The sequence below is a fragment of the Lonchura striata genome, chromosome 6 (genome assembly GCF_050655825.1).
Source record: "Lonchura striata isolate lonStrDom1 chromosome 6, ASM5065582v1, whole genome shotgun sequence".
NCBI classification, from domain to species: domain Eukaryota; kingdom Metazoa; phylum Chordata; class Aves; order Passeriformes; family Estrildidae; genus Lonchura; species Lonchura striata.
The window spans coordinates 20,965,226-20,988,829 of NC_140708.1; the positions used below are offsets into that span (position 1 = coordinate 20,965,226).

The 23,604-nt window shown below is 40.0% G+C and overlaps 1 protein-coding gene and 1 long non-coding RNA gene across 3 annotated transcripts; one reads left to right on the forward strand and one right to left on the reverse strand.

Moving 5' to 3' along the window:
* Positions 1-1,548: 1,548 nt before the first annotated feature.
* Positions 1,549-17,257, forward strand: MYOZ1 (myozenin 1). 2 transcript variants are annotated; one of them, XM_021548745.3, is made up of 6 exons: positions 1,549-1,722; positions 3,802-3,903; positions 4,812-4,993; positions 13,361-13,595; positions 15,702-15,861; positions 16,691-17,257. In XM_021548745.3, the coding sequence occupies exons 2-6, from the start codon at positions 3,828-3,830 to the stop codon at positions 16,920-16,922; spliced, it is 885 nt and encodes a 294-aa protein (XP_021404420.1). In that variant the 5' UTR covers positions 1,549-1,722; positions 3,802-3,827; the 3' UTR covers positions 16,923-17,257. The 2 variants fall into 2 exon arrangements, with proteins under 2 accessions (XP_021404420.1, XP_021404424.1); XM_021548749.3 differs by lacking the exon at positions 3,802-3,903 and having other exon boundaries at positions 1,551-1,722.
* Positions 13,612-23,566, reverse strand: LOC146767046 (uncharacterized). The gene is made up of 2 exons (XR_014956305.1): positions 23,063-23,566; positions 13,612-22,947 (listed from the first exon to the last, which is right to left on the reverse strand). It is a non-coding gene; the product is annotated as an uncharacterized LOC146767046 (long non-coding RNA).
* Positions 23,567-23,604: the final 38 nt, after the last annotated feature.

Below are 23,604 nucleotides of genomic sequence, written 5' to 3' on the forward strand. Positions count from 1 at the left end.
GATGGTCAGCTGTGACAGTAGCATTTGACACCCTCCAGCTTTGTGCAGATGTAAATGCCTTCACCAGGCATGAAGCTCTGTGATGGTGCCCAGGCAGGCAGTGGGTGTTTACAGTTTAATTGTACTTATTTTACACTGGAACTGCTCCAGGGATTTGCTCCTGAATCACTGGCATGGGAGTGTGAGGGCAGGATCCGGGTTGGACATCATTCTGGTGTATCATCCCAGCTCAGAGAGATGCAGTGCTCTTGTGGGCAGTGGAATGTGTACATCATGCTGTTACAGTAGATATAAATCAGGGAGAATCAGAGCTGTGAAATGGGCACAATGCAAGGTATACATCATGGTTATATGGATGCAAGCAAGAGGAAAATGGGAAATTTTAGGCCAGGAGGATGCCATATGTGCCCTAACTCCAAGCAGAGTATAAAAACTGTTTATTGCCCATAAGAATGTTACAGCAGTCTTCTATAGGACCTTCTTAACAGTATTGGGGATTAGTGCTTTCAACCCAGTTATCACACTACAAAGTTTTAAATGCATTTGGTGCAGGAAAAAGCAACAGCAAAGTCTAGGGAAAAAGGAAAGTGGCTATCTCCTGATGTTCCTTTATATAAACTTTGCTTGCAGTTCTTTGTGCAAATTATTTTCTACTATAATCACAACTGTGTTTTGGATTTTTTTCTACTCACTAGACTCTAGGATTATTCAATGGACCACTTGATCCAGTAGGGATTCAATCTTCCAATGTGAAATAGTAAGACAATGTTTTCTAGAGGATTTTGGCCTTACTCAGAAACTGAAAGGTATGTACATCTTTGAGTACTCCAGTAAAATGAGATATGTTTTCTTCACCCTAAAGCTAGAACCTAATTGAGTAGGCAAGAAAAAGAGGGAGAGTTGCCCAAAAAGTAACAGGAGTTAAGGGCAGTTATTTGAATGTACAAAACTGCACCAAATTCAGGATATCAACCCTATTTCTGTCATTAATCAGGAAATTAATTTCCTTGCTCTTTGATTCAGTTGGGTTTCCCATACATATTAAATAGCTACTTCCTAGAATTCTGTAAATAGCTTTCTAGACTTTGTGTTTTTTCTTACTACTTCTTGTTTCATGCATGCCATTATTTTGTTTCTGTATTATCTGAAGCATTTTAGGATATATGTATGACAGCCTAGAGGACACTGGGATGAATGATTAAGAAGGGGTAGAAGGAGGGTATAAAACAGAGCAAGACCCAAGGTAACTTTTGAGGCATTACGGACAAACAGGATATTGGGAAAGTTTTATGAATTGCATCAAAAAGCAATAGGAAGAGGAACTGCATATTTATTTGAACAAAGAGGAGGAAGAAGTGAGCTGCCTATGGAGGGCCTGGTCTTCCTGGGCATTGAGACAGTGACTGCAGGAGACCTGAGGTGCAACCTTTTCTTTTTCCCTCTCCTCAGGGATGGCAGCAGTGCTATCTGAGACTCTAGGCCTTTGGCTATTAATAACTGCAGGATGCCTGTGCGAGCAGTCTTCAGGAGTCAAATTCACAGCACTCTGCATCAGCACTTTGTGCTGGGCAGAGCTTCCCTGCACCCAGGCACCCTGGGAGAGGGAGGCTGCTGGACAAGCCTCCCCAGGCAGCAGCCAGAGACAGGCTGGGAGGAAGCAGCCACTGCTGAGCACTGGGGCAGGTGTGTGAGCTGGTCTGAGCCTGGCACTGCAAGCCTGAGGTGAGTCAACCGGGCAGCAAAACAGTGTAGGTGCTGGAGAAATAAAGACTGGTTTGGCTTGCAGCACCAATGCTGCAAAGATCAGTGCCCAAAAAGACAGAAGAATTGAAGAAGGGGAAAGAGCTGAGGGAGAAAAGCCCTGGCTTTGTGTATGACATAGTGAGGAGAATGGGGATTGAGGCTCCAGCAGCTTCTGGGAGGGCTGAGAGAGCAGTGTAACTCTGGACCCTGTCCATAGTGAGAGACTGCTGTCCCTTTCCTTATACGAGACCAAATTCAGCTAATCCTGCTGGATTAGTAAAGAAGTATGGCAGAATGGGATAGACTTGTCCTCACTGCTGCTTGGGAATTAGTGTGAGGAGCACAGCTTTCCACTGTGGCTGTCCCTTTCTGCCTTGCCCCAGGAGGTCCATGCATGTGGCATACAGATAAATTCTCTCTGTTTTGTGAGTTTTAGGACCCATCAGATGGGCCATAACCTGTCACCTCTGCTGTTTCCTGGCAGCATTGCCCCTTTCCTGTCAAGCAGGGCCTGCTTCTTTTATACAGCCAAGCAGATGTCTGGCTGCTTAAAGAGAATGTGCAGTGTGTGCGTCATGGCTGCACCTGCTCACACTTGCTTTGGGAGTACCACAGGATGGGCTCATTTATGATGTGAATTACACAGGCAGCATCTCAGTAAAAGGAAAAACTTGCAAATCTGAAAGAAAAACTAATCCAAGTGAGTATCTGCCAATGTGATTGGCACTGTTTTGCTGTGGCTGGGCTTCTTTTAACAGTTATCACAACTCCGTCACATGAAATTATGTTGCAAAAGAAGTAATGGTGGAATGATACTTCAGAATATACAGGAGATAAAAATGTCTTCATCAGAAGAGTAGTATAGAAACTTCCAGTTACAGCTGTTTGCTTGCTAATTTTAAAATATAACTCATAGTTCAAAGTTTTTCAGTTCTGAAATCTTAAGCAAGTAAAGTACAAAGAATCACAAGGACAGAGGTGGTTAGTTATTGCTGCAGCTGAAGCCAGTGGGTCTTTGCCCATTTTTCTTTGTACTGTATTGCATTATATTAGGTAGGGATTTGTCCCCTGTACGCTGTTGTTTGGGCATGGACAGTGCTGAAGTGAAGGAAGACACTTGCTCTACTTACATTATGTGTAATAACCCCTAAGAAGGATTCTCAAAACCTGCCTGAAATGGAATTGCTGAGATTGCTCCTGATTTTCCCTGGTTTTGCAGTTCAGATCTCTCATCCTATTTGGGGACAGACATGGGGAACACTGTAGCAGAAGAAATCTCCCTCTTTTCCTCTTTCCCCCTTCAAATGGTATGGGATAAGACCAATACATAGAGACAGATGCAAGTGACTTAAAACGAATTGGGTAAACAACTTTAACAGGTTTTCCTGTGCCTTCCTCCTCCAGCCCTTCTGTAACAAAACAGTAGCAGTCATAAAAGACAGAACTACTTGGAATTTTGTTTTGTTTCTTTTTTTTCTCCCTTCCAAACTTGCAGTCTGGTGACTTTCTGAATACCTATTCTAATTCTAAAAGAACTATCTAAATATCCAAGTCAGAACTGCACATGATGCAAAGCACTCCAAATAACACATGGACAGACCTGAAATCTTTATCCAAAAATATATATTACCATCGATGATAACTGCATGTTGTTATAACATCGCATCATAGAGCAAATTTTCCAAGTGACATCCTGTTACTGCAGCATAAGATGACAACAGAGTATCCTTACAGCACATGTGGATTCTGGGAGACTGCCTTGTTGCAATTAAAATGCCTCTTTTGGATGACAGTGCTATAGGACACATTGGCAATGCTTCTGCTGGGATCTGCTACCATATTTTGTCAGAATGCTGAGTCTCCAGAGAACCCCAGAATGGCCTGCTGATGATATCCTGTATGGGATTATACCTTCCACTAGCACCATCATGGGGAAGGGATAGAAAATAACCTGTTCGTGAAAGGAAGGCTGTGTATCTTTTACCTGTAGATGGCAACTAAAAGAGAGGCAAGAAATACATTTCCAGTGTTTCATTCTCCATTTCCTTGTGTGTTTAGAGCAAAGCAGAGAACCCTTTGTGGGAATGCCCCTTGCAGGGACTCCTGCTCCTGTTAAAAGGAAAAAGTCCACTAAACTCATTGGGAAGCTGACACATGAAGGTAAGATATGCAAAACTGCACATGTAAGAATTGTTTGGATTTCAACCTGAATTTCAGCCTTTAAAATTTCACACCTTGCCTAACTGAACTCCCACAGCAAGACATGCAGTAAACATACCAGGAGGCAGAGCCACAAATTTTACTGAAGCCCAGCCTTCAACCACATCGCATTATCTGTCTTACAGCTGAAAAGCATTGCACACACTCAGGCCAAAAGTCAACCTAGATTGCACTCTGAAAACTTGTATTCACCTGCAGCATTAATTTGGATGCACGCTAGTGTAAATGGACAGAAAACATGATCTTTTACAGGTGTCAATATTGCAGTGCCTAGATAGATTCTATGTCGTTCTCTCTCTTACAGCCTTGGTCTCACACTTGTTTTCTCACTGTGTGACTTTCTTTGATTCCAGCACTCATTACTGAAAAAGACAAAAGCTCTTAGAGAAGTTAATAGAGCAGGAAGAATATAACCTGGAACATTTTTTTTCTACAGAATATGTGTATATTATGTAGGGTAACTTTTAAATAGTGTGATGTCTTTATATTTTCTTTACTTTTGACAACATGAGGAAGGTTTCAGAGGTTTGGAAAAGTAGACATTTGAGGCAGTACCAAGAAATCCTGCTGCACTGACTGAGATGCTTCAGATGTGGCAGACACCCATCTAGATCCACCCCTATGTAACTTCTCTCTGCAGATTTGCCTTGATTGCAGACCAGAGTAAATACCAAATAGCTATATCCAAAGTGTCATCAATGTAAAAACTTGGTGCATAGATAATGTCCTAAAATCTTAATTTAGAAGATAATTTGGGTGCTTGAAGTCACTATTGATGCTAGGAAGCAACAGACAAAAGTCATAGACCAGAATACTTCCTAAAATGTCCCACTGTACATGTTTTGTAGCTATGCCACAAGAGGTGTCCAAGCTGAACCTGGGGAAGAAGATCAGCATCCCCAGAGATGTGATGCTAGAAGAGCTTTCTCTCCTCACTAACAAAGGATCCAAGATGTTCAAATTACGTCAGCTAAGAGTGGAGAAGTTCATTTATGAGAATAACCCTGATGCCTTCACCGACAATTCTGTGGTAAGTTGAAAATTAAGATTAAAATGCTACTCCATACACTCAGGGAAAACAGGAATGGAGTGTGCCCAAGATCTCTTCTGTTTTAATGTGTGTGGGCAGGGGATAGGGAGGGTCTACTAGCAAAGCAGAGAAAGAAGAAAACAAAATTACATAAATACACAAGTTTTATTTCCTTTTGGCATCAGCATTAGTCTCCTCTGGCAAATATTTGGTATCACACATACAGAAGCATGACAAAATTCAGTACTGAGTGATGAAGGAAGGCTGCATGTTTGGCAAGTGCTCAGAACTCAGGGCAGGGCTAATTGGTTTTGTACCCATTCCATTTCTTCTTTGCATGATGGCAATGATCCATCCAGGTCTGACTTCAGCTCCAGCAGACTCAGTGCTATTTTTAATCTAGGATACTTTTATGCCTTCTGCTGGACAGAGTCCTCTGCTAATATCTGCAAGTTCCACAAGTGAAACCTCTAACCTGATTCTGAAATATTTTCAGTTAATTTGCTAGAACCCCAGCTTGTTTTCCTCTAAAACATTTTCTTTTCAGATATGGCATATAAATACAGACATTAATTTTCTTTTCTCTTTCCTCTGCATTAGTACTGTTATTTAAACTCCTTTCTACAGCTAGTTGCAGGTGTAAAGTTTTTTGAAGGCACCTAAACGTTTACATATGAAACTCTATTCACATGATTATCAGAAATCAGTAAAACAATTAGAAAATGGTTAAGGTTCATATGCATTTTGAACATCTTCTGATGTTCTTTAAAGTTGGTTTGGTGACATTTTATCACTTTATGGCATCTATTTTCCAGTCCAAGGAAGCTCAAGGAAAACAATAAAAGTTAAGCTGAAGAGAATGTTTTGCCAAACAAAAACACACTATCTTTTAGCATTCTGATGTTTTCAAAAGCAGCAATAAGACAATATCTGGGGTTCACTTCTAGAAATGACAACTTAAAAATCAGAATGTGGAAAGATGCCTAACAAAAAAAAAAAAAGTTTAAATTAAACAGTAAGATTACAGATGAAGAATGAGAGACCAGAGATATAACAAGCATATCCTGTGATGTTAAACTTTGGTCAGTTTCTTCATCTCTTTGTGCTTTAGGTAGTTCATTTCTTCAGTCAATTATCTCCTAGAAAGAATGTGAGAATGAATGGTATATTGAACTTCGTACTCCACAGATGAACAGCCTAGAGAAATGCATGCTGTTTTAATAAAAACTCAGCAATCTCAGAGTTCCTAAAACATATGAGGGCCAAGTTCATATGTGAGAATCTGATGCAGTGAGAAGTGAGAAAATAATAAATTTATGTAATTAAAAGGCTAAAGTCCAAAGTGTCAAAAATTTGTGTGTCACTAAAGAATGTCCAAAAAGAACAATCCAAAACCAAAAAAGTTGTGACCAGCTGACTCAAGACTGGACATGCACAGTCACTCCACGACTAACATTACAAATGTTGATAACAATTGCTTCTCTTTTGTTAGCAGCTTTTCCTACTTTATTTATCTGTGCCATACTTTCACTCCATACCCCTTTTGTAGTGGATTTCTCTCTTTTGTAAGAGCACATCTGCTCTCAAGATCCTTTAACATGACTGTTAAGATCCTGTGCTATGAGAAAATGTAGTTGGGGGTTAGAAAATACTCTTAAAAGCTAGGATTTTCTTTATTGCTATGCTGTAGGAGAACCATGGCATGGTCTCCAAACAGCAGCTGGCATTCTGCTTAAAATCCTCCATGATTTGCTTACAAGTCTTCTCTCCACATCCATGGAGAGACAACAGATAACACAACTCCATTGGTCAGTGCAGGAAGACTTCAGCCCTTGCCTGGGGTCAGTTTAGCAAGATTAAAACATAATTGTTACTGTTTTCTGGCTGCCCCACGAGCTCACTGGTTGCATCCACTGCCTTTGTGGGTAACTGTTCTCATCACCGCAGGCAGCACCAGTGAACAGCTTTGCTGCAGTCAGATTATTAAGAAAAGCTGAGCAATCGCAGCAACTGAGTCGTTGTCTCAGAGAGCTGGGTGCTCTTGAGCAGGTAAAGGCAACAGATCTGTAATTTGTTATCTTCCAAACCATCAAGACAGTGCCTGACCTTAACACAAATAACTCTTACCAAAAAGCCCTTTAGATTGCAGTATATGATTAGCTTTCTTTTCCTTTCTTGCCCCTCTATCTCCTCAAAGACAAATGCAGAAAAGAAAGCTTATCAAAAGATAACTGTGTGGGGAAGATAATGGCAGAGTAAGAAGACTTACTGCTACACCCAGTTACTTCCCTCTCCCAATTAACTTCCATGTCCTTTGCTCCTCATCCTAAAGAAGTTCTTGTGTCTGTGAGGCTATGGGACAGAGAAGGAATTTGAAGCTGCTGGTGGGTTTTCTGCTTTTATATCATAGATTTCTTAACTGTCTTGTCCTAAAATATTCTCAGGACACACTTAAGAAAGCAGGGCAAGGCAGGTCTGGGTTGGAGTATGGATTGTTTCTCTCTCACAGAAGAAGTTTACCAGCAAGATAATGTAGTATAAAAACACACAAAGAGAAAGGTCATTAAAAATAAATCCAAACCATATAAGGGGCTCCAGAATAGCCTGTGCTGTAGCCATAAACCTTCCACACAAGGGAGAAGATCTCAGCAGTCATGTGTCATTGACCCACCCTTCTGCTTCTCTCCTCCTCCTTTTCCTCCAGCCAAAAATTCACACTGGACAATCAGATCTTCCTTACTGGTAGCAGAGGAAATGTATCTATTGTGTGTACATGTTTGTCAGACAGCTCCATGCAAAAGTGAAAACCCGTCACTCCGTCACTGCTGCAGCTCTACCCACCCAGTTAAAGGCAAACAGCAGCTAAAGCCCCAGTTCAAAAGGACTGACCATCCCCAACATGAGTAAAATGAAATGCACTACCTACTGCAGAGCTGTTTTCAATACTGTGACTCTCTTTGCTTGCAAATATACAGTACAAGGAGAAGGTTTTAGGGAGGGGTGAGTTTGACACCAATATCCTGCCAAACAGGGAGAATTTGGGCAATATCCTCATTGTTTGGTCCTGCACTGAAAAAGCTGGGCTCTTCTGAACCCCGTCTAGTAAACCAGATGCAGGATTTCTTCTCCTTACCTCAGGCTGTGCCACCCACAGGAACTCTGATTCTCTCCATGTCTCAGAGAATATTTTCAATTTCATTGTGGAGCTGCAAGATATAATTTATTACTGACTAAAGACCATGATGAAATCCTATCTTGCTGTGTGCTCTATTACTGGCCAACTAGAGAATGAGGGAAATCGCTACATTTATTTTTTAACAGTGAAACTGAAACATAGGGTAGATTTATGAGTCATCCAAAATCACAGATAGGATCTCTGTCTTGTCTTTGGATCTCCTAAATTTCACTTCACTGTTCAGCAGCTAGTAGATCAGCAGTTCATATACCTTTCCTTCATAATGCTAAATTTGTTTGGCCTCAAACACATTAAGATCATGTGAAACAGTATTTCTTAGCCCTGCAGCCTCACTCATTATAACGCTAACTCCTTTTGACATCCCACCTCTGCTTTTGAACCTCAGTATAAGAGCTTGCTGTCATCAGGTGGAAACTTTCTCACACCTGGCTGCCAGGTATTATTAGGAGAAAACTGAAAACAAAGACATAGTTATGTGTCTTGGATGTTGCCATTACTCTTTCTTCCACTAAGAATCCTTAAATATGGTCCTTCTGCTAGTCAAAACCTGTAGCTTGATTTGGGTCACAGGAGACCTTCCTTTTTTCCCTCTCCTTTTTATGTTTTATTATCAGATCTTAAAACAATTAGGAAGGTAAAATAACCAATATCTAGAGATAAAATTTTGAGCAGTAGTACCTCAAAAACCACACTGACCCACAACCAAAATCCCCACCTTGGTGCACTCATCCACAAGATAAAATAAATGCAGCTTCCAGTCATGGCAAAGCTTGTATGAAAACAAACTAAAATGTGCTGGCAATTTCTGCTGGACTTCAGGTCAAGAGGTCTCTTTTAAGCTGATACTAACTGTGAAACAAAATATAAGAAGTCTAAAGAATTGGATTACTGCTCTTTTGGATGATGGCAGGAGTTAGTACTTTTTTCAGTGCTGGACAAGAACTCAGAGCAGGCAGAAGCAGCAGGAAGAAAATGGAAGTGATTATGTTACAAACCAAAAGTGATGCTTCACAGCAGACAGCAGTATACCACCAACCTGCCTCAGAGATTTACACAGCCAGGCATGATACAGTGTCTGAAGGAAAACGATGGAGAAATGTTATCATGCAGCTGCTTGGTTTATAACAGGGGCATGCAGTGATGGCTCTGTATGCCCCTTAATGTACTTAGATGAATGCACTTAGACCAGTGGTAGGTAAGGTTAAAGGGGAAATGTTAGGAGAATATTTTTTTTGTTCTGCATGGAATGTTAAACCTCTTGAGCGAACATTACAGGATAATTTCAGGCTAAAATACAAGTCTCAGGTTATCACTTAAGTGAAGCGAACTGGGTAAGATTGTAACTCCTCTAACAAAATGAGCCTTGCTGCACTGGAGCTGCATTGGTGCAGAACACCTAGAGGTCCCACTATACCCAAAGCTGTGTAAGAGTGGATGTGGAATCTGATGCATTCTTATTCAAAAAGCAACTGGAATGGAAAAAGCAGAGTAACAGAAAAAAAGAGCCTTTTATTTTCCACAGCAATTTGTTGAAGCACTGTGAGAAAACTCTGGACCAAAATTCTGAAACAAAATGTCTTTCATCCATGAAGAAAATGTGGCAAAGCTGATATAAAATATACAAATAAGATATATCTAATTTTGGGCAGCATTAGATAAAAATTCATGTTATTTAGATGGGTAAATTCAGGCACAGAGGCAAAAAATATTTTGCCTAAGATTGCACAGCAAGTCAGAAATGGACCTGGAAATAGAAAGCAGGAGCTCAACCTGCTGTGCTTCTTGGGGCAGCAAGTTTAAAAGAAAAATAGTGTAAGATGCTTCAACAGCTTCTTATTTTCACCCTTTTTTAAAAAATGAGTCATAGGTTTAAGGCTATGCAATTCCAAATGAAGGACTGAGGCCCACGCTTTGATAAAAACAGCAGGCAGTCTATGAGACTCTCCAAGTGTCTGAATTTTAAATCTCCCATCCTACCATTAAGGGGCATTTGAGTGGCTGCCACGGAGACGATGCAGGCCAGTAACTTCAGAAGTGTTAGTAACTGCATAGGCATCAAACATTTGGGGAGCTCTTTATCAGTGAGGTGGAAATAGAAACACATTTGGTGGCCTCAATCATTTTCTTTAGGGCACAGCAAGGAGCTGAAGCACACAGTGTCTTTCCTGGGGAGTGCCTGCAGTGACGTCAGGGCCTTGAGATACTCAGAGATCTCAGCTCCATTAGTTGGATCATCTTTCATTATCTAGTTTTTATTAGGCACATGCTCCAGAGAATTCAGAATTTGTCCATATAAGCACTCAGCCTGCAAGAGCAGGCACTTGCTAGCACTAAGGGCTTCAAAGACATGAGCCAAATTTGTTTAGCCAACCCAGGGGACCCATCATGTGTACTCACAACAAGTGTTCTCTTATTAGAGTGGATTTAGGGATGCCTAGGGACTGATAATATCCACTACCTCCAACAACGCACAGAGAGGAGGAGGAGCAATCTATCCCCACACCCAACAGGAGCAGGTTGTCAGCCATCTCAATTGACATTCCTGGACTCCTCTCCTGGAACTCTCACCAACACAGTCAATCAGTACTAACTGAGAGGCTGGTTTTATGATGTGAATATGTATGTATGTAAAAGTTCCACATGATGCTAGCAGTGGCCCAAGACATGCATTCTCCTCAAGTGTGAGGTCCAAAACTCTAACATTCCACTCTAAAACTCTGATCAGAGGTGTGCTCTAAGTACTGGAGGCAAAGCTGTACCTATGCAACTTTGACTATGTTGAGAGTCCTGCTTGAGGCTGTCGTTCCTGAGCTCCACTGTATTGGAAAATCTTTCAAAAAGATTATTTTCCCTTTGCCTCACATTAATTTGAGCTAAGACAAACAATTGTGGTGACCAAAACTAAAGAAAATTAAATTTTTGTTCTAGCAGGTGAGTAGACTGGGGTGTTACATGGAAAATACGTCCTTCCTATCTAAACAGAGTTGCCTACTTTTAGCAGATCAGATGTTTTCTCAGCAGGGCCATGAAGAATGATAAACTAGCTTAAGGCAAATCAAATTAATTTAATTTGCAGCTAAATAAGATTTAGGAGTGGCTTTCCTGATACAGACCTTCTGTTCCAGAGAAACTTCATTCCTACTTAATGATAATACTGCAATTTAAAATAACACCAGATGACAATGATGCCCCTCCCTAGTCACATCAAATACTGCTGTAAGCAGAAACAAAACAGTCCATTTTACTGCAGCTCACGTTATGCTGATGCTTTGTGACATTTTTTCTCTTGCAGGAGAGGCATGTAAGTAACCACAGGAAAGGAGAAATAAGCATTTAATTCTCAGAAAAGGCACACAGCATGGGTGAAACTTGAAGGAAAACAGATGCAAATTCTGGTTTGAAAGTAGCTAGCAAGTCGGAAGAAGCATTACCTTTGTATATATATATTAATTTTGAAAATAACCTCATTCTGACCCCTAACCTTCAAAATACCCTTTTTCAGTTTGCCTTTTTACAGCTACATAGCTGCCACACATAATTGAGCAGATTGCCCTGTTAGCTCCTGTGTACAGCTTAATGCTTACAATCCTCTCCCCTCTCAGTGCTTCCTGACATTCACGGGAACATTATCTCCTGTGTTCCTAAAAAGGGAATTCCCTGCAGCTAGGAGAAGGACAGACAGTCCCTAAAGGCCCTGGGGGCACCAGCTCTGCCACTTCAGCCTGCAGCTGGCTGTCTGCCTGGGTTGCAGCCTGGTGACCTGCTGTGAAACCCTGGACACTGTTGTGGGAGACACAGGGAGCAGAGGGTTAGCTAATTCTGCCTTGAGCCTTGTGGGGTTTTCACTTCTTGACTATTTTTAGCTGACTGAACAGCTGGCCTTGGAAGCCTGTTTACAGCCTGGAAAGCTTCTTTTTGCTAAGCTGTGCTAGGTGTAAGAGCCCTGAGAAAGCCTTAACCCTTTAAGAGCTATCTCTGAGGCTGCCTGAGATTAATTTATGCAAGTAGAACCACAGCATCAGGAACCACAGACTCATTCAGTGTCATTCAAGTGTATTTGTTGCATCTTTGTGCATCTAATAGCTAATCTCCTAGTGCAACAGGAAAGGTTATGTGATACATAACCCAGGTTACTTGTATTATATAGCTGTGTGGGCTGTACTACACAAGAGATACCTTTTAAAGTCTGATAGGAGTAAAGTTTTGATGTCCCTTATGACCAATATATGAAACATTTTTCAAAACATACTGTATCAGTTTCTATTCCATACAAGCATTTATTAATGTTTTGGCATGCAAAGACAGGGTATTGTGCCAAAATGTACACCATAAGGTCAATAATTCCTCCATGGATTGTTTGCTCTTTTACTACATACTGCAAAGATTGTGCCTTCTAGCCTGACCAAGGGAGAGTAAATGGTCTGCAGAATAAGACCAATTTAATTTTATCAATGGATACAACTTTCTTTCTTTCTTACCCTGTCACTGGTTAGATTTGGTTTGCTAATTCACATACTAATACAAACAAAATTCTTCCTTTTTGTCATTTCCCTCTTGTGGTCTTCAGGAAGTATCTTCTGTTTTCCCAGGGTGCTATCTCTCCAGTTTTTCTCAACATGTAAATTCTCCTCCCCAAGCAGACCTTCATATATATGGAAAACAAGCAAAAAGGCAGGTATCTCCCTGGCTTTTGTGTTGTCACAGATATCCTCCTGTTCTGGTGGCCTGTAAAACTTAATTCCCACACTGTAACTGAGCTGGAGTTATGTTAACTTTGACATGAAAACACTTTCTTGCCCAGCTTGCTTTTCCACAGGTTAGCCAATGTTATTTCTGTTTGGACTTTTATCTGCTCTGGCAAAAGCTAAATTTCTTTTCCCCTCCTCCTCTATTTCATAGTCATCATTGTTGGGGACAACAACACTCTGATCACATAAAATGCCTATGAGGCGAGTATGCTTCCATTGCCACTTCTGCTGTTCCACAGCTGCTGCTATACTGAATAAAGGGAATAACTCACATGAAGTTCTGTTACTGGCTTTGTAACAGAGACACAGAACTGGTCAGATCACAGAGACTCAGGAGTTTACATTCTGGGACCCAGCCCTGCAAACATGAATACACCATGCCCTGTAACAGAGATTCAACCACCACTTTTTCTCCTCCCCTAGGATCACTTTCAGAAGTTCATCCCAGCAGGAGGGAGCTATGGGGAAGATGCTCATGGCTATGCCCATGGGCGGATGGTAGGAGGAATGCCAGCTGGGCAGCACGGCTCCAGCACGCAGCAGCATCCCGGGGTCCCTCCCAGGCCTGGAAGCAGAGGAGGTGCTAGAGATGGTGAAGGGGAGCAGGCAGGCAAATCATCTGGAAGTGGTGGAGAAGGAGGCAATGGTACTGACAAAGGCAAGTATCTCTCTGCAAGAATAAGAAACTAAAGCTATCAGACCACATGCCAAGCCTACTCCTAAGGACAAGCAAATTAATCTAACACCTGGATTCTTCCAAACAAAGTTCCAGTGTAAAGCCTAGAAGAGTTGAACTGCTTTTTGTATGATGGTTTTGTTTGTATACTTCTGTGTTGCTCAACCACAAACAGAAGGCAGAAATACCCACCTTGACTGGACCACAGAAATTACAGGAAATTTATCTGCTGACCTCTTAAGGCTGGTTGAGCAGTAGGCCAGTACAGCTATGCCATGCCAGTGTGGCACTCCTTCCTTTCAAAGATTTCACACTGACCACTACTGGAGAGAGTGGTATTAACTCTTTAGATAAGTAGTCTGATCTGAGTATCAGACTTGAATATCTGAGACCTGATTTCAAATCAAAGCTTCTACCTGAACAAAGAACATGTTTTGGATAACCTTCAGAAAGGAACAGCAATATTTCTAAAAGTAATCTGGTAACCACCACTGGGCCACTGAGGCAATATCTTTATGAGTAAAAGCAGTTTTAATTCAATTTTGTCTTTGCCTGATTTTATCCTCTGTTTAGTTCGGCCAGAAATCTCTAGAAACAAATAGCTAGTATAAGAATCAGCAGATAAAATCATAATTTTAACAGTCCCTATAAGTTTTTACAAAAAAACTATCAAATTTGTTTTGGAACCAGGAACAACTGCCTCAAGTAACCAAATGAATGACTTGTAAAATCCAAGGTTTTTTCACTTACATTCTGGAATAATGTGCATTTTATATTGAAATCAGCTTTTACATTTCCTGTGAAAAAGCAATCTGTATAAACTCTTATAGCTTTTTTACAGGAGATTTTTCTTCATTGTTATTGTGTGTGCCGGGAGAAGGAGAATTAATATCATCCTATAGCTTTCACTGCAGAGACAGATCCCCCCTACTTTTATGTTTCAACTCTAGCAATCAATTTGCTGGTAAACGGCTTAGTTTAAATACTTCAGAAAAAAGGGTGGAGTTTTTATTTTTTTAAATGAAAATTAGATTCTTGTAAATGTTTTCAAGTCTTTGAAAGCAGGGAACCCCAGGACTTGGTATGGTTTAAAATAAACAAGACAAACAAAGGAGGTATGATAAAGAAGAAAGATTCAGATTCAGATAATATTGTTCATTCTTTGTCACTTACTTCATAAGGATTTGTTCTCTACACAAAATGTAGCACCATGAAAGCACCAGAATGTCTCTCTCCATTAATCTATTATTCTCATCTGCCCTAATCAAGCTAAGCAGATGTCATTGCTCAAGAGTTTTAAGTTTTATGAAGGATGAAAATATTATAAGTGTGCTACATATCAATACAATCAATACATATCAATAGCAAGGTGGTATTATACACAGCAAGGGAAGGGAAAGAAAGGGAAGGGAAATGCAGAATGAAATCCCTTGTCTAAACTCATTTGCTTAATGGAGCAGCTGGAAGCTAATCTAAAATTTCTAGCAATCAAGTGTCTGACTTTACAACAAAGTGCAGCTCTAGTCACTGATAGGATTTTAACTTCAAGTGAGATACCACGTAATATTTGCAAACTGATTTTAGCCATCCTGAGGTGATTGAGACAGACTTGTCTCTAACATCCCAGTTCAGAAGGGGAAAAAGATGAAAGTCTGTTCATGTAATCACAAAGAAAATGCCATGTCATGTCTCCTACGATCTGACAGAAAATAAAGAAAAGTAAATGAAGAAATTACATAACATCTTTCCACATATAAAGCTTCCCCTGTTAGTGGAAGAGATGATGAGGTGAGAACTTTGGTTCTTTCTGTGTGAGCAACCAAAAAGAAGAATGAAAAATTAGCTTCCAAATACACACTTTAATGCAAGTTTCTGGATGAGTGGCTCTTAGACTATGGTACTATCTGCTTTTGCGGATAAGGACAGAAGTGGTGTATGATTGTCTTTTTAAAACAGAAATCTAACTATAAAAGCTTGTATTGATATAGGAGTTACAGAATCTGGAAACAAAGCTGGTGCCTCAACTTCAGTAGCAGAAGACAGAAGAGTGCCTTCTAACTAGACTGCTTTACCTTCCTCTGTTTACAGATGGGAAGTCAGGAGGCAAAAAAGTTACTATATTTAAAACTTATATTTCCCCTTGGGAACGAGCGATGGGTATCAGCCCTGAAGACAAAAGTCAGTTCTCCATGGACTTACTGTCATACAGCCCCAAAGCTGATTTCCCCCACTACAAGTCTTTTAACCGGTAAGTCTTCTTAGATGTTCAATGCAGTTTACTTAGCGAGAGAAAACACAATAATGCCGACCATAGCCCTCCTGTCTTGTGCACTGTAAATAAGTTTTAGCTGCATGTCATTCTGCTTAGCACAGTCTCCGGTGGATGAAATGTTTGGAAGACTACAAAGACAAAATACGTTAAGAACTAGAGATTTTAATTCAGATTATGCACAGAAAATATATCCAGTTGGATAAGAGGACTTTAATCCTATTTGCCTTTCTTTCTCTCTCTTGACCAGGAGATGTCGTTTACCACTGTTTTATACTGCAACCCTTTAAAGTTCAAGTGGTCATGAAAAATACTTGCCATCAGCGGCCATATACTGCAGATATTACAGCACTTCATACACAAATCAGGGTGTTTCTGCTGTTTCTGATAAACACTGGAAGTTTCATAAATAATTCTAGGACAGCAACAAATTTTTGTTAATCTCTATACAATTTTGTCAGGACATAGCCTCAGGACATCAGCACCAAGAACAAACCTACATCCCACTCACTTCTGCAATAATGCAGCCTCTGCCTGCTACATGTACAGAAAACTAACAGGTGTGAAATGTGTGTATGGTTTGATGGAGATTGATGCAACAAGGGTGAAGGAAGTACACAGCAGCGTGTGCGTGTTTACATAATTTTTAGTACATGGACAATGGATACATCTATGTTCTCATGGAGATATGTTGGCCAGCCGCAAGAACAGCACAATTTATAATCTTGATACCTTTGAGTATTTATTTTGTAAATCCTGTTGTTTACCTATGCTCTGTTTGCTAACTCCATGTATTCCCCTATGCCAGGACTGCCATGCCTTATGGAGGTTTTGAAAAAGCAGCCAAACGGATGACCTTCAAAGTGCCTCAGTTTGATATCTGCCCTTTGCTCCCAGAATCTCTCATGATATATAATCAAAATTTCAGCAAAAGACCATCCTTCAACAGAACCCCAATTCCTTGGATGCCTTCAGGAGACTTCTCAGAGTACCAGACTGCAGTCAATGTGCCAATGAGTGGTGAAACAGAAGAGTTGTAAATCCCCACTGCCAAGACCTTCCCTTTTTTCTCAGGCCTTTCTATATGCAGGTTGATAGTAAGGAGTGGAAAAGTGCAACTCTAGTTCTGTTAGCTCTTTCTTTCTTTTGCCTGTAGCCAAGACAAGTCCCAAGCAGGTTCTAAACTTTTCTTCACTGTATTGTTAATCTATCAGACACAGTTTGAGGAAAAGCTGCTTTTTATTCACCAGCACATAAGAGGCCAAGACTAAGGAAGTGTTTTTCTGTTTAGCAATGCTACATGCTGCCTGTCTGTTTGATAATAAACCTGTTTTGTCATGTGTTAACAAGAAATAAAACACCAAGATGAAAAACAGCTTTTGTGTTTTCTCCTTAAAAAGTGCTGCTGAAAGAATTTGGGGATTAGCATTTGGGGAACAACAAAAGTTTCAATCTCACAAGACTATTAGCCTGGGACGAAAGATCAGGGACTAACGGGAATGGTCATAAGGTTTATGTACATCCAGATGGCTTGGAAAAAAACTGCCAAAGTGATGGGGAAGAGCAATGCCTTTGAGAGGAAATTAGAACATCAGAAATGAAATAGCAAGTCAGCCTGTCAGCAAAACAAACAGCTTAAAGTATCTCACTGACACCTAAGATTCCCCAGTTCTCCAGAGTATAAACTAGGTGACAGCTTAAGCAGTTTTTTTTTTTTCTTCTATTTTTTTTACAGCGAACATAAAGTTAATAGGTTGGGAAGCAACAGAGGCACACCCATATAAGATGGCTTTCCCATAGTTACAGAGCAAGAAAACAAATGCTTTAATAAAAACAGAGCTAATTTGACACCTACCACAGTGCATTACTTATTCAAAAACACACCATCAAAGTCTATTCCATTTCTTGCAGTAGTTTCAGCAATGCCACACAAATAGGAAGAAAGGCAGGAGCTGTGGAAAACCACTAAAGAATTCCAGCCTGGATACTGGTTTGGAATTCTGTTCTGGTGCCTCAACATTTCCTCCTGTAAGCAGGGCTGAACTGCTTATTCATGGGGACAGCTTCCACTGAAGTACTTCTAATTTAGGAGTTTTTCCTTCTTGTCTAGAAATTCCTACAGCCGTGTATTTGATTTTTATTCTGTTGGGATAGTTATGTGGCTGGCTTTATCACACACCTCTATAAAGCTACTGACAGGGCTACTGTGAGATCTCTGTAAAATTATGCTAATAATAAGCATTGCTAAATGTTCTTTAGCAATGGCTAAAGAACATTTACTATATATCCTATTGTATTATTAAGAGGTATCCATAACTCAGTTCTGTGACTAAACTTAAAAAAATTAAGATGCTACTTTGATCTGAGGAACATTTCAACAAAAATGAAAAAGCTCTGTTTCAGCTCTGTTTGGAGATAAGGTTGCTGTTTTCCAGTATTTTAAATCAATCTGCCTTTTCAATTGCATTGTAATTAGTGAGGATGGATTTCTTTTTCAGTTCAAAAGTACTTTAATACAAGAAACCAATCCACAATGACAAAGCTAGAAATTCAGAAAGTCAGAGGAAATTCAGAGAAAACAAGGTGATATAAAGCAAAATATTCTCCCAATAAATAAGCCATTGATTGCCTTCCCTTTTCTGACACAGATTTTATCCTATTGCAATATAGAATTATGTTTTGGGTTTTTTTAAAGTGAAATACATTATGCTTTTGGGTAAATATGTCAGGAATAGCAGAAACAAGATAGTTTGGTAGCCATATGTCACTATCTATTTTCAGCAGCAGGTATTCCAGATCATGGGCCAGTTAAGGAATATCAAGGAGCAGAGAGGACTGGCTTCTCTGAGGAGGGGTTGCTCCAGACAGTCACAGAACAGGTCTCAGGTCCACTCAGGAGACAAGAGTGCAGGCCAGCAGCTCAACAACATCACTCACACAAAGGGCCCCAGGACTGGATCTGAGCTTTTAAGAGACTTCTGGGCCATAAGTGAGGTGAAGGTCCCTGATGAGCTTAGTCAGGTCAAGCAAGGGCTGCACACAGGGTGCATGCATGACAACAACAGCAAAATGTTTGGGAATTCCAGTAGAATCACAACAACCACTTGAGTCCTACTTTATAATAGGAAAAAAAATGGAATAAAATAGGTCCTTAAACACACAAGGACAGGTAAGGAAGATGTGCAGAAATAGCACAGTGCTCTCTGGTGGTGTAGTCTCAAAGCTCCCAGGTACAAGGAATGCAGCATGATCCTGCAGGTAGCTGAAGGGCTGGGGATGTACCCAGAGCTCTGTCTGGTTCACAATACACTGTTGGGCAAGGGGCTTTGTCAACACACTCCATTAACCCAAACCCTTAATGGAGATAGATGTTGCAAGGTCCTTGGAATTAGTATTGCATCACTGAAAAGTATTAATAATATTCCTACAATTCATGCTTGTAAGCTGTTTCCTCAGTTTTGGTACATTGCTTAATAAGGCACATAGCTCTTCTTTTGCCAGTGCACCTCCAATCTTAAATCCTGTCAAGCAGGATTTATATGCTTTTGTTTCTAGTACAAAATGAGAAATACAACACTACATATTGTAGAACAATTCAGACAACTATTGTCTTGTTGTTTACACAGCCTAAATTTCATGCTCGTTTAGTCATCGTGCAAAGTAACTTTACAAGTACGAGAAAAATCAGTAATTCAAATTCTGTCTCAAAATAATTACTTTGAGTAAGGCTTTCAGCTACTGTTAATTGGGGCAGAAGTTTGTCCATAATGATCTAATATTTAAAAGGAAGTAAGAAACAACTCCTGTTCTTTGTTTTCCTTGGGCTGTGATGTCGACTCAGAGGAATTGTCTATGACAGAATTGTTTATATTGGGAATTAGAGGGTTTTATTAGATTTAATTACAGTGGATTTTCTCCCACATAGAAGAAGCTACAGAATGGAAAGTCAGTCATCTGCTTTTAAGCAGGATCATCATAATTAGAGATAAAAAAGAACAAATTATTGAGCTCATCCTCTTGAAAAGGCTACAGTTTCCTTATATAAGATATACTGAATATTAAGCTTATATTCCATGGAAAAACAGCTAAAAATCCATTTAATAAGGAGGGGCTCACCCTTGAAAATTGAATTGCATAGAATTTTGTGACATTCAGATCTTTCATTCAAAACAAAATGCTCTCATATTTTTAGTTGTTTACACTGTCATTTCTAGTAATATTATTTTACAATTTCCAAGCTTTGACAACTTTCTCTCATGAAGACAAATTCTACTATAAAGAATCCAAGCCATGTAAAAATGCATTAAAAAATAGCCCACATTTTCATGTAAAAAAAAAGCGTTTAAAAAAAATCTCTGCTTTATTATCCAGAAATATGGTCTCAGATGTTTTAAAACTTTGTCTGAATTTATAGCTGATGGCATAAATATTTGGCAGGTGGTAGCACAGTTAGCATGGGTGATTCTCTGTGTTGTGCAGAAAACCTTGCATTTGACTCCACTGTATTCCTTAATCAAAGGGAATAGTTTGACTGATCACTGACAAATCATTTAGAAGAGATGGCTTTAGCATCAGACTTACTCTCTTTGAAATAAAATCAGTGAGACTTTCAGGCTGTTAAGAGAATATGTGCTTTGCCTTTTTGACTTTTTTTTTTTAATCATACTGTGAATATATAAAATGTATTCACTTTTCTTCACAAGATGGCAGGCTGGCAGGCACCAGACAGCCTATGGTATTTCTGTTATGGAACACAGGTCTGCACGTGACCGTCCCTCCATGGGACGTACAGTTTTGTGGCACAAGGCTTGAACATTCACTGCACTGAGGTTTTTTTCCCCTTAACTAGCTTGTCTGCAAGTATGTGTTCTCTTCCACAGAAGACTGTTACAGGTGTGATCATCTGGAAAACATCCTACTTCCAAAGGACTTCCCCTTGGCATAACAATGCTATTAACCCTCTGGCAACTTACAGGAGCCACTGCTGCCCACTACAGCACATACGAGTCTCTCTTGATTCAGTATTAGAAGTTTTCAAGCCATCCTGCTGGCTCACAGCACATTAAGACATTTATATGCAATCTCATCCAGGGCCAAATTGCAGGTTATAAACTAATTTACACAAGTTGCCTATTTTGTCTTGCAGATGTGCCTGACCAGGGCCACAGATAACCAAGAAGAACTTGCAGGCAGACACAGGAGCCAGATTGCACATATTTTGTGGAGCTCTAAGTTTTGTGAATTGAGAGTATGTGGAATTTGAAACATTATTGATTATATTAGTTATAATCATATATCTACTAGTAAAAGTCTATTCAGTTAATGTAAGTAATTAGCAGTGCCTTTACGTTCTTGCTCTCTAAGTATTTTGCACACAGTGTTATCTCTTCGACGATCATCTTCTGCTTGTGTATAGCTTAATGAAACTTTAAGGAGTACAAGTACTTGCTCAAATACATTTTGTGTAAATTAAGACAATGTAGTAAAGGAAAGAGAACTACATAAAGAACCCTGAAACAGTGCTTTTAAAATGTAACCTAAACTTCAGTAAGCTTAATAAGCAAATTCTTAAATATAAACTCTTACTTTGATTTTTAATTATACTTTTTAGAAACATTATTTACATCAAAACTTTTAATGCATGTTGTCCAACTATGCAGGGTTCTTTTTTGTGTGTTTATTTTGATCTTTTGAGTAACAATAAAAGAAACAAACTGTTTTGTGCAGAGTTTTAATTTTAAAATGTTATGTGATGTTTTGTATAAATTTTTCATTTAAACAAAATATAATCTGAAATACTTTCAGGGAGAACTGATACTAATAAATTTGCAGACAAGGGACCACTACCCTTTAAAAAAATTGGAGCAGAAGAAGTTAGGTATAGCTCAAGCCAGAATGATAACAAACATTTGCCTTTCAAAAATCCAGAGTGAACAAATGAATGCAAAAGATGAAATTAATTTATGGTTATAAGTTCTTCAGGTGCCAAATCAAAATAGTTATTCTTCCTGGTTCTTGTAACAGGGCTTACTGGGAACAAATATTTTCTGGAAATTCAGACAGAGACAGTGCAATTGTACTATAGAAGGCTGACAAAGGTCTCAACTCTTCCCAGGCTCAGACATCATTGTTTTACCCCAGGTTCCTGCATTGCAACTAAGGAGAAGAAAAGCATACAAGGAGGACACAAAGAGCAATTAAAAAGCTGGCCACTAAGCAATGCTGCACTCCTGCTCCAAAACATCCCTCTACACAAAAGGGTAAATAAGGACTCTGTGGACTTTGTGTTCTTACTGGGAGAAGTTCCTGCTTTAAGCAACAATCCCATCATACATCATTCACTGCGGGGAAAACAAAGTGGTCCCTGGAAGGAGAGACAAACAAAACTTTCTGCTGGCCTGCCTAAGGACACGCTATGGGCCGTGTGGCACCCGGCCTCCTCTGCTCACAGATGCTACACAAACTCAATTACACTGAGGAGTGCTTCAGTCAAACCCCACAGTGCCTGGCTCAGACATGCAATTAGTTCCATACTCTATTACAAACACACCCCTACTTTCATGGGCCTGAAGCTAGCACATATTCAGGGCTTCATTACATCTACTCTCTCTAAATGTTTCTCTTAATTATCTTTGGTCCCCCAAGAGAGGCTTGAGGCCTTCCTCATTTGCTCTTTTTTCCACTATGGTTGGTTAGATTCCCAAAGCAAGAGTCTGAAATGGGTTGGGGAGACACAAACAAATATTCTTCCAAATGCACAAACTATTTTTTTATTTTTAGTGGTGTTAGAAATGCCATATTAACAGCAGCATGAACACTATTGCAGATGTATATTCACAGATTCTGTGCTTTGTTTGCTCTAGGCAGAACAGTCCCAGTCCCCCAGGCACACTCCGTGCATCTGGTACACCACTAACAGGATACCTGAATTATTGGAAGCTGGAAATTCTAGCATACATATTTTAGATGCAGAACACTATGCATCAACTCACTTCTCTTCCTGTACACTTACAGAGGTGGCGGCATTTCTTTAAGAATTGTTACAAAAGCTGTACCTCTCAGATGCTGGGAACACCAGAAATAAAAGAGCAGAAAAGAAAATGTATTAGCCTTCACGTCTTCATGTTTCTGTCTGAATAATTACTATTGTAGTTTATCCAGGTATGGATAAACCTCTTACCTCTATCACTGAGGTACCAAGTGGAAATGGTGGTCACCACAATTCTTCTCGGATTCTCTCTATATGCATGGTCCTGAATTCATAGGGAAGCACCGATTTATTTCAGTCGGCTTGAAAAGCGTTTCTTGGGTGTCACCAGAGTTATTATTAAGATCAGTCTGAACTGGTGACAGGAAAATCAGAGGCTGCAATGTACAGTTGACACAGTTCAGGGAATGTGAGATTTACAGTAATTTTACATATTGTCTAGTATTCAGAAAATCACACTACACGTTTCTAAAATACATTACTCAATTTTCCCTCATCCTGAGATGGTCTAATTCACACCCGAAGTACGCATGCTGTTGGAAGACGCCATGTCTTGGCTCTAGCCTGTCAGCTAACTCAGCCCACATGAACTACAAGCAAACTTTTGCAAGGTATGAGCTGTGTGTTTGCTCCAGCCGTGTTTCGCAGCCAGCACTGCCCAAGCCCCGCGGCGGCCGGCAATCCCGCCGCGCCGCCTCAGCGCCCTCGCCAGAGGAGGCGCCCGCCGCCGGCGC